Source organism: Chanos chanos, chromosome 1 (assembly GCF_902362185.1).
Source record: "Chanos chanos chromosome 1, fChaCha1.1, whole genome shotgun sequence".
In the NCBI taxonomy this organism is placed as follows: Eukaryota; Metazoa; Chordata; class Actinopteri; order Gonorynchiformes; family Chanidae; genus Chanos; species Chanos chanos.
Window position 1 is genome coordinate 36493806 of NC_044495.1, and position 11291 is coordinate 36505096.

At 39.5% G+C, this 11291-nt stretch overlaps 1 protein-coding gene across 1 annotated transcript; it reads right to left on the reverse strand.

Annotated features, from left to right (window-relative positions):
- Positions 1–1960: 1960 nt before the first annotated feature.
- chmp1a (charged multivesicular body protein 1A) lies at positions 1961–8607 on the reverse strand. Its single transcript, XM_030777630.1, has 7 exons — positions 8517–8607; positions 7696–7715; positions 7465–7542; positions 3452–3598; positions 3051–3179; positions 2649–2842; positions 1961–2203 (listed from the first exon to the last, which is right to left on the reverse strand). The coding sequence occupies exons 1-7, from the start codon at positions 8521–8523 to the stop codon at positions 2182–2184; spliced, it is 597 nt and encodes a 198-aa protein (XP_030633490.1). The 5' UTR covers positions 8524–8607; the 3' UTR covers positions 1961–2181.
- Positions 8608–11291: the final 2684 nt, after the last annotated feature.

Sequence of the window (11291 nt, forward strand, 5' to 3'; positions counted from 1 at the left end):
AAAGAGATCCCAGTTTTCTATAATGACACTGACCTTTAACAGGCCCTGGTAATAAGAGCATTCATCTGCTGTACCGTGGTAAACTTTGCCATTTGACTCAATCAGCGAGTCCAAGACAGACACTCACCACATTTAAACCCAGAGAAGCTGACTAATGCACGTTTTAATGCGCCCTGTTGACGTTAAATAAGGTGACAGCTGACTGTAAGTCATGAGGCAAAGAGGCATGTTTACGGTTTCTGGTTTAACTAGTATTTCCTTCTTAGACCTTCACTAGTCATGACTGGTGGGGGGGTGGTGTGGGAAAAACCTATGTTCATCTTTCTGAGCTTTAAGGCTGTGTGTGACTCATGATCATCTGAGTCTTCAACATGATCTCTCTAAGCATGTCTGTTGAAATGAAAAACTACTGTTTATTATTCACCGGGATAACTGAAGAAAGGGCACACAGCATGGTAACAATGGTTAGTGAGTTAAATTACAACTACACTTCAGTGCTTAAATCAGAGAGCTTTTATTTATGTATTTGTGACAAGATAAATATTACAAATAAAAAAACAGACAAACAACCCTGCCAATTTCAGATAACTTCAGAGTACAAATAACCCTCCTACATGACATAGGGAACAGAAAAACAAATATACCCTCCCCCCAAAAAACAAAAACAAACAAAAACCAAAAACACAAAATACATCATGGCTGCTGTAGCCACATGGAGGTCAGCTTAGGATTGCTAAAGACAGGGACAAGACACCCTTGTTTCCATGACAACACAGCACTAGCCTTTCTCTGACTATCAAGAAAAACACTGAGCTTGTTGCTCTATTATACAGTGAGTCTCGTTTTTTTTCCCCAAACCTTTCATTCAGGCACTGAGGGCAAGCACCTACACAGGCATCTGCATCAGAGTAAGGCGTGAATAATTATGAACACAGCAAAAATAAGCAGGCAATTACAATTATAACAAAAAAAAAGAGACGAAAAAGAAAAGAAGAAAATGGGTTATTGGAATACAGCAAAAAATAAAGATACCATTTCAAATCACTGATTTAACCATGTGTCAAAAATAGACATGTTTTTGTTTTTGTCTTCCGTCCCACGCAGCATGCACAACTGATTGGGAGATTATATACTTCTACTTTTGTGACACGAGGGAGAAGGCAGGTACCACGTGGCGGTATGGAGAGTGCATACGCCCTCTGTGTTAGTGTTGTTAACATTGCTAATCGATAATCTAACTAAACGGTCGTGTTCCTTATTGATTTGAAAACTGACACACGTCTCTGCCATGATAAAGCATGCTCTGTCACAACCCCGACATTCCTGCCATCTGCCTGACATCACACGCCTCATATCTCCCTTTTCTACCTTAGCAGGTGTGCAATGATTCAGTTAACATTCTGTCCCATCTCACTCCGTCTCAGGGTTCCTCAGAGACCACACCTAAAACAATAAGCATTTTCAAAAAACTAACTACAGTCGAAACGTAGACATAGGTAGAGATATGACCATTAGAGCAAACACCCGAGAAGTCACCTCAAAGCAAAATCCCACTGCCCCCTCAAATTATATCAATACGTCTACTATTAAATGATTTAGTTCTAGGTATTTTTGTACACTTTGCTTTAAAAAAAAAACCAAAAGAGTTGGCAATTGTTTTTATTATTTTCTCTCAAAAGAGGAACTGTCCAGCTAAGGCTTAGATACTGAGTACGGTTCACAGAGCCCGCAAAAGAGAGGAAGTTTTTTTTTGGGGGGGGGTGATCAACTCTCTTTCACATAAAGGATAGAATAAGAGATTTATGGGAGGAAAAGAGAGATAAAGAGCAGGTCAGGGACAAGACAAAATGGAAGGAGAGATTGTTTTCAGCAGAGAAGATTCGAAGTGTGTGTGTGTGTGTGTGTGTGTGTGTGTGTGTGTGTGTGAGAGAGAGAGAGAGAGAGAGAGAGAGAGAGAGAGAGAAAAGACACCCACTCAGACAGTATTTTCGGCAACACAGACGAGTGTGTATATAAATAGATGTGGCTGGGGGGTGGGGTGGGGTAAAAATCAATAGCCTTGTCAGGTCCTCAGAGTAAGAAGAGTTCGATTCAATCACAGAACTCCATCTGCCCTCATAGTCTGTGTCCAAGCAGCAGTCCATCCTGCCCCCTCTCAGGGAAACAGCCTCAGAGACGGGCTCAGTTCCGTAAGGCAGCCAACCTAGAGCCATAAGATAAAAACGTGCATTAGTGTCAGAACGTGTGTATGTGTGTCTGAATGATGAAGAGTGTATGTTATAGACCTCACCCCTCAGATGGTATATCTGAGAGAAAAGTCTCTTCAAATGATTGTCTTTGGATGAGTATTTTTGTAATGTACACAGGAAAAATTATGTGTTGTGAAATGTACATGCAGAAATACTAACAAAAGTTAGAAAAGAATTTCTGCTGAGTCCTACCACCTGTCAATGCCTTGGCTTTTAGTGTGAGATAGAGAAAAAGAGAAAGAGAAAGAGAAAGAGAGAAAGAGAAAGAGAAAGAAAAAGAAAAAGAAAAAGAAAAAGAAAAAGAAAGAGAAAGAGAAAGAGAAAGAGAAAAAGAGAAAGGGAAAGAAAGACAGAGAAAGAGAAAGAGAAAGAGAGAAGTGCATCTGTGAATTTGTGTACCTGCGTGAGAGTTGATCCTCCTTCTCCTGAGAGCGTGACGAGGTCTCCCCAACGGAGGTGGCTCCGGCTGGCAGCTGGCTGAGCTGATCCATCACCTCCAGCCCGCTCTCCTCCGCTATTTGAACGATGAGGTCATCCACCTGGTCCTGGGGCGTGGTCAGGGTGGTGGCCGAACTCATCGAGTCCTCCATCACCTGGACACGGTTTGCACGTCAACACGTGTCACGGTGACACCAGACGTTGCAGAAACAAATCCAGAGAGAAGAGTGGAGGAAGTAGACACAGCATCAATCAGAAAAAAAAGGAAGCGTAATTGTGAATGGGTGAAGAGAAAGTAATCATGAAAATAATGAACGGTTTCATGCAATATAGAGAGATTTTCTCTGACTGTGTGGCACTCACCGAGGTGTGCACATCCAGATTCTGAACCTGAGTCTCAAACTTGTCCATGACAGCTGACACCTTCTGCAGGTCCATGGAGTTCAGAGCCTTGTCTAGAGCTTTGGTGACCTGGGTCATGTTCTTTGTCACCTTGACAATACAGACAAACAAGGCTGGAATTGAGCTGGAGGCTAACAAAGACCCAGAAGACGACAGAAAAGCCCAGGGAAGAGCAAAGCCATCACACGAACTAAACTATAAAACTAAACCACATATGCTGAAAACGGTTAAGCCGAGGCAATTGAGATATGCTGTGGGGCAAGTGGAGCTGTGGGGCAAGTGGAGTAATTTAAAGATCTTAAAGATCTTAACTGGGTGTCTAAAGCAGCGTCATGACTTTAAGGGAAAGATTGGACACTTACTCCCTTCATGGTGACCGCAGTCTGGACCTTGGAAGCCACAGCATCTACGCGAGAGGCCATTCGGAGCCAGTTGAGCCCCTCATTCTTCTTACGGATAGCATTCTCCGCGTACACTCGCGCACACTCCACATTCTTCTGCTGGAGGGCCTGAAGGACGAAAAAACATTCACACACTCATGCAGAACAGAATGTTTCACAATTTCTCATGCCACAGCGTAGTGTGAAACCAACACACCATAGCATTTTGCACAGATTTGCGCTAAAAAGCGAATGCTTTTGAGTTTGTCTATTATGTAGATCCACCTATTCTTTTTATATATATATATATATATATATATATATATATATATATATACATACATGTATTTACCTACTTTGACACATGTCAGCGAGCTGAAAGGCAAATTCAAACTCAGTATAGAGCTGGAGTCTCTCTCAGCTCTTATCGTGATGGCTTGCTGCCCTCTACAGGTCAGTGCGCAGAATTACAGACAGTAACATGACAGAGCACTATCTCAGCTCGTCCCTGCAGTCTCACACCACTGACTTCAATACATTGCACAAACACCTGCCTCACACACAAAACCCATGGAATGAGAAGGCCTCTACATCTAAGAGGCCAGGAAAGGAAGAGAGGCAGCACAGGGGGAAAAAAAAAAAAACAGAGCGAGTCTGTGCTCAGGTAAAGACGAGTGATGACTACAGCATTCTTTCAACCTTACGAGACGAGATTTCATCATGTCGACAGCTCAGACAGTTCCATTACTTGACTTTGCAGAGTCATTCTTAATTGTAATCCACAGTCAGATCTCTCTCATGTCTGTCCATGTGCTTCTTCATTAGCATAACTAAGACAACCTAATTTACATAAATAACAGCACCACATGGTAAGCCATTATTATTGTGTTCACTTTTGCTTATTTTGATTCTAAACCAAAACTGTCACTCAATCCTATCGTTGTCTATCTGACAACAAGACAATGTATTTCCATTAAAACACGTCAAATATTTTTGCTTGACGGCCAAAAGCAATGGCTTAACTTTGACATAAATCAGTCCATCTTGAGTTTTAATGTAAGGCATCTACATTGGACTGTTCGTAAGAACATATCAGATGAAACAGTCAGCAGACACACAATCATATTTGATAAAGCACAGCTGTATGAGAAAGCACAGCTATGCAGAGTTGACTGATAGAACTGCCAGACGAATGTCTGACTCATGAGACAAAGGAATGCAATTATCATTTTTCTTTATCTGAGAACAGATGTGAGCTTCAAAGTCTCAGCTAAGTAGTTGTTTTCTTTCTTTCTTTCTTTCTTTCTTTCTCTCGCTCTCTCATATTCCATCTCACCTTCCTGAGGTCAAAAACATCTCTGCCCAACTGGAGGGTGTGAAACACCAGTGATGTCATCACTAGCATGACAGGAGTATTGGACTATGGCTTTAACATTTGTCTCTTTAGAGGGTACATTTATCCTTTTGGGCTCATTATAATCTTTACATACTGTACATTTATTGGTACCTAAGATGATTCTACAACCAAACTTTATATTTTTGGCTTTTAGGGCTTTACCTAAGCTCACACAAAAAACTACAAAGATTTTCCAGGCCATCAACCCAATCACTGAATTTCCAAATAAACTGTTTGTGAGAAGTTAAATGTCTAAAAAAAAGAGCCGTTTTTGCCAGTGCAGCGTCCTCCATATGGTCCATAGACTTGCTGACAGGAAGTGGACTGTCTCTAAGACAGCAGATTTATTTCTTTTCCCTCTGTCAGTCAGTAAGGTCTGTGCACTGATATGACAGAATCTTTGTGCCCCACTCTGTTACTCTCTTGGCACATTGTACTTAATTTTTTTTTTTTTTTCAATTTTTCAAAGTGTCCCTTCAAAAGAGGTTTGAGTCCACATGGCAGGTACATTTTTGTTTGAGGGTGTAAAGAACAACTAAACAAGGGTACTTTTTGGTCATCTGAAATATTGCTTCAGAAAAATTGTACTGACAAACTTAATTACAAGGACACAACTGGGCTAAGATGAACTTCCCATATTAAATCTGTAGCAAATTTATTCTATGTCCATAAGGACACAGTCAAACAGAAAAAGACCTAGTCTACTTGTACCAAACTGTATTCAAGTGTATATGAATTAATGTTTTCATTGTCAAGGTCTACTTCACACCAGACTGAACCTATGCACAACGAAGACTACTGTCTTTGTACTGTTGAGTACTTTGTGATAGAATGATCAAAGCCAAAAAAAAGAAAAACACCTTACATACACACTGATCAGACCACACCCTCTGAAAAGTGCATCTGTAGTATCAGTCATGTCACCATTCATGTCAGTTACTAAGTACCATCCAGTATTCAATTACTCACGGCACACACAGATGGGTAAAAGACAACAATACCATTCAGCTACCTTTAAGCCTACTGATCACAGCACAGATGGTCTCATCCAGTGAATTCTCTGGAAAAAAAGGCCTACACCTCATCAGTTAATAAGCAACCAAAGAAACCATGTCAAAATCATTACCTATGACAAAATCTTCACCTAGATGATGACATCAGCAACACAAAGGTGAAACCACACCTTGTCAGGAAGTAGACTCATTTAAATACACTTAAGGTGCATCCGAATAGTCTTTTTTGCTTAGGAAGGTTCCCAACTGAGTGAAATTACCCAGAAGTATCTATGTGGAGCCCATGATAAGAGCTGTTCCAATTCTCTAAATGCTACAGAAAGGTGCTTCAATCTCCTTTAGCATAGGGTACACTGGACCATCCTTTATGAAAGGAAAGGAGATAATTTGTACCAAAATTCTTTGCAGTGGCAACATTTAAAGCGTTGCACCACTTGCCCGTTCACGAAAACAAATGATTATGTGAATGTAACACTAACCGCTGGGCAGCGTCAAGCGTATCCTTGATGTGACACAAAGATTATTGGCTGAAGTTTTCTCATTTAATGATTTGATAGATAGATAGATAGATAGATAGATAGATAGATAGATAGATAGATAGATAGATAGATAGATAGATAATAAGTAAATAAGCAACATGACAAAGTGATGGTGTTGCTCAAAAGATGTATATGCTCTCCAGAAGAGAACAGTGTCTAAACAGTTTTCAACAATTTCTGACTATTAAAGGGCTGCTCACGCAAACTGCGTCGTGCTCATGCATTCTTACTGAAAATCTTAACAGAAAACAGTTAAAATTCACAATATAAACTTAAATAATTTACTAACAATTTTCCAACTATTTCTGATTGAGAGTAAGTCTTAGTAGTGAAGTACAAGCATTAGTAATTGCAAAACAAATTAAATTCTATTTTCTAAAAATGGATCTGATCAACATGACCAACAATGGATATAAGATGTTTACAGCCAGATGATGTTTTTAATTCGACATGTTTGAAACTTAAGAATTATGGTATGTACAATAGTAAATTTGTAGGCCTAACATGTTATGCCTGTCTTGCAGAAATGTAACAATAATTTTCATACAATCATACTGGGATTCATGTCGATAAATATGAGTGAACAGGAGGGTGAGCAACCATTCATTTCACTTTTGTGATTGGTAGCCTATATGCCTTTTTTATTTCAAGTCCAACCGTGGCGATGAAGTAGCATTTTTCACTGGGTTGTCCATGCCTATATAGCTTGCATGAAAAACACGGTAAGAACACACGGGCCAAAGTATCTAAGATGCGCTTTTAGTAGTCCATCTTTGGAACACGGGTGGATTCTCTTAGCACCGCGGTTGTCTTTTCCTAAGTCCTTATGAATTCTCCTTCCCACCTTTCCTTAACCTCAGCACGTTTTCCAACGAGGTCAAGGAAAACTGGTTAGGAAAGGACTTATGACGTAATCTTTTTGACTATTCGGATGCAGCCCTAGCCTAATTCCCTATCCACCTCAAACGTTTGCTCGAGTACATTATGCATGTTCTTTAAGGCACTTTGGGACGTGACTGGGAAAAGAGCCATTTTACAACTCCTTACCTTCTTAACCTTAGCTTGCTCTGCTTTCGAGTCCTTCTCTGCCTTCTTTGCCAGTCTCTCCAGTTGTTTGGATGTGAACTGAAAGTCGATACAAGACAAATGTTAGGAAAAGAACTTCAGTCATGCTCAGCACTAACATGACAGTGTCATAAAGTAGCTGGCTTACACGGTCACTCTTAATAATTCGTACGACGAAACACTTTTACAAGATGATCCCTTTTCTGTACTTACCTTCAATTGAAAGAGTGTTTCTGCGGAAGAAAGAAAAAATAAGAAAATGTGAGTAATCTCATATGAAACACTCCTGTTTGTTCCCCAGTTAGAGTACAGTTTACAGTTAACATACTTTACATTGTGATTCTATGCTGGACGTCACTTTATTCATTTAAACTCAAAGACCACTCAAGTCACTGACATCACTTCCATAACAGAAAATAGAAAAACAGCAACAAACAGATTAACAGTCATATTATCCAAGAAACAAGCTACTGTCTTCTAGATGCACTACGTCACAGGCTTCGTATCAAACAGATAAGCCATACTGGCTGGTTGAAGGGTGGAGATGAGATCATGAGTTAATTTATGTATTCACAATAAGTGACGCATGAATTTATGTTATAATAGTTTGCTCCAAATGTCAACTTTTCAATAAAGTGAAACATCGAATAGGCTATATGTCAGGCTGTGTCGTCAGTAATCAAGGCATCTACAGGTTCCGGCCCAGCTAATACCTTCATTTCTTTGACAGCTATGGTTAGCTACTGTTGCTCTACTCGCAGTAACTAACGCTCACAGCTGGATAGTTAACTATCGCAAACACTGAAAATTAGGCCTGGACAAAAGTCTAAAACGCACGTCAGGAGCCGCTGGTAATATATTTTCAACAACTTTTAGTCAGCAAACTAGCTAGCTAACAAATTAGGTTAGACAGGTGAAAACTACTTACTAGCTTTTTGGCTAACGATAGCATAATCTCGATAACATTTCAGTTAAACATCGACAAAGATCTGAAGTAATGGTCTGAACTAAGGAATAATGCTTAAGTATCTTACCATCCATATTCGTTCGTTCGTCGTCGCTGCCGACTTTGTGGTTGCTAAAGACTACTCCTTTTTGTTATTGTATACAGCTATCCCTGTACCCAATTCTCTTCCTGATTCAGAACCTCAGTGAGATCACGTGTGATAGGCGAGCCCGTACTATTCCTGGCGCCTGAAGTCACCGAGGAATCATCCATTAATGTCTGTCACGTGATGAGGCAATAACTGTATATTCCGGACAAGCTCCAACGCTTAAATGATTATTTTCACAAGATATCGTTACCAGGGGTGGACAGTAACGAAGTACATTTACTTGAGTACTGTACTCAAGTACATTTTTCGAATATCTGTACTTCACTTGAGTGTTATTTTTTGGAAACTTATGACTTTTACTCCACTACATTTGAAAGACAAATACTGTACTTTTCACTCCATTACATTTCTATGAAGGTTCTCGTTACTCATTACTTTTAAGCTTAGCTGTGAAGTTAGCGGACGAATTTTCTTTTCTAAAATGCGATAGGCCATGTTGTTTTCGTCACACGAGAAAAACCAATCACAGTAAAGTACTCCGGTGCTGTCGGTATAGTGCGTGCCAGAGCGGCTCTGGTGCGTGCTGCATTTTTTTTAACAATTGCACTTGGCAGTTTTACTGATGGCTGTTACTACGTCAGATAAAGACAAAGGTTTCTCACCAGCGCACCCATTGCCATATCTTAAGTCCATGTCTGAGATTTTTGAAATCAACTGGTTTTCAAGCTAACTGCTTCCCGTACGCGTTTGCGCTCTGTGTTTGCCTAACTTTTTTCGGAGGTACTGTGATGCAGTGCTCACTACTTACTTACAACCATATTCGCTGCAGTAGATGAAATGCGACTTGAAAATCGCGATTAATATGTTTGTGTGATGAAACTGGTGACAGAGGCAGACCACAACTGCTACTGTTAACACATCTTGTGAACACGTACGGAAACCATTTGGGGCATAACACCGGGTCCTGTGTGAATCCACTGCTAAGGCATACTAATAGCTTGCAAAAATGCTGAGTTAACGATACAGACAAAAGTCCTTTCAGAAATACATGTTTTAATCTTGACAGATAAACATAGTATTATTAGTAAGGTCACGCGAGGGCAGTGGATTCACGTAGGACCCGGTCCCAATAAGAGGGGTATGGGGGGGATGGGAGGTCGTCCAGCTGTTTCACATGTCAGGCAATGCTATTTAGTTAAAGTAAAATCAACCTAGCCTACAACATTATTACGTATTTATCCTTTTAAGGCCAATCCGAGTTAACCCAGGGCCTATTTAACCGAAGCTATATACTGTCTTTTATAGAGGCAGCTTTCGATTCAACTGTGTTTCTGTAGGCTTTGTTGCATATTCCACAAGCTTTTTGTTCTACAGGTTCTACAAGCAAGTCAGTGCATTCAATAGGTTGTTTCAAAGTCATCAGGCTCTGTAAATGCATTGTGGCAACAATACATCGTGTTGACATTAAAAAGAAAATGTGCTTTTGAATACTTAAGTATTTTTAAAAGCAAGTTACTCCAGTACTTTAACTCAAGTAAAAATTGAACTGAACAACTTTTACTTGTATCGGAGTAATATTTGACCAGGAGTATACTTTGACTCAAATAATGGGGTTGTGTACTTTGTCCACTTCTGGTCGTTACCAATTTATTATAAAGTTAATGAACTGAAGTTGCATCTTAAATGTAAAGTAATTATTGTCTGCATAATGTAAAAGTAAAGCAATAAAAATGATTTATTCAAATATTAGCATAAAATAAAGATGTAAAAAATCTTATAAAACAAGTTATGCTCCTTAGTCGCCGAAGTCTGTGTCACACAAGTGCTTGAGATATTATAGTTTTGTTACTTGGTTTCAATAAGAAATCTTTGAGTGTTAGTGACCCATCAGATGCATATGTGTACATACATTGAAATAGTAAGGGGAGGGGTGATTGAGCAGGACAAAGGGAGGGAGGAGGGAGAGACAGAGAGAGGGAGGGTGGAGGGGAGTGAAGGAGTGGCCGGTTGTATGAACCGGTTGTACCTTCTCACTGCAGCCAACAGTAATTACAACCCATGCATGGGCATGGACTGATGTCTCATCAGACGTTTTGTATGGGGAATGGGGTCTGCTGCAAGCAAACAATTACAAGATTCAGGTAAGAGAGATTCTTTCAAATCAAAGACGAACAAGTGTCTCAGATTGAAGACTAGCTGGTCAAGAAAGGTACAAATGACTTGCCAAAATAAACTTAAGGTTTTATGGGGAGCATTCAAGCTTCAGAGAAGTTATACTAGTTTATTACATTAAATAATGATATGATGATTATAATATCAGTAATCTAATTACTATGCTTACATATTGGACCATATAATTATGCTAATTACTATTTAAAATCATACCATATGAAACACTTTTTAAAAATACTGTTCTTGTTATTGTTGTCGTTTAAGGTAAAACAGAGAAGCCTTGCTCATGAGCTTTTTACGGAAATCAATAAACATTAAGAAAAACAGTAGGAACCCTAAAAAACTACAGCGTTTTTTTTCCAGATTAATTTGCCATCAAAGAAGTACAATTACACTAATCAGCAATATTGTGCCCAATGCTCTTAAAGCTTAGCACAATCCAATTTAGAGGTGATTTCATTTCAGTGTGGCATTTCCAAGAAATGTAAACAACATGTCGCACATTTGGCCACCGACAGTTTCACCACATGTTTTTTATATAACCCATAGCACAACAAAGGTGTATTTAATAAATCCATTACA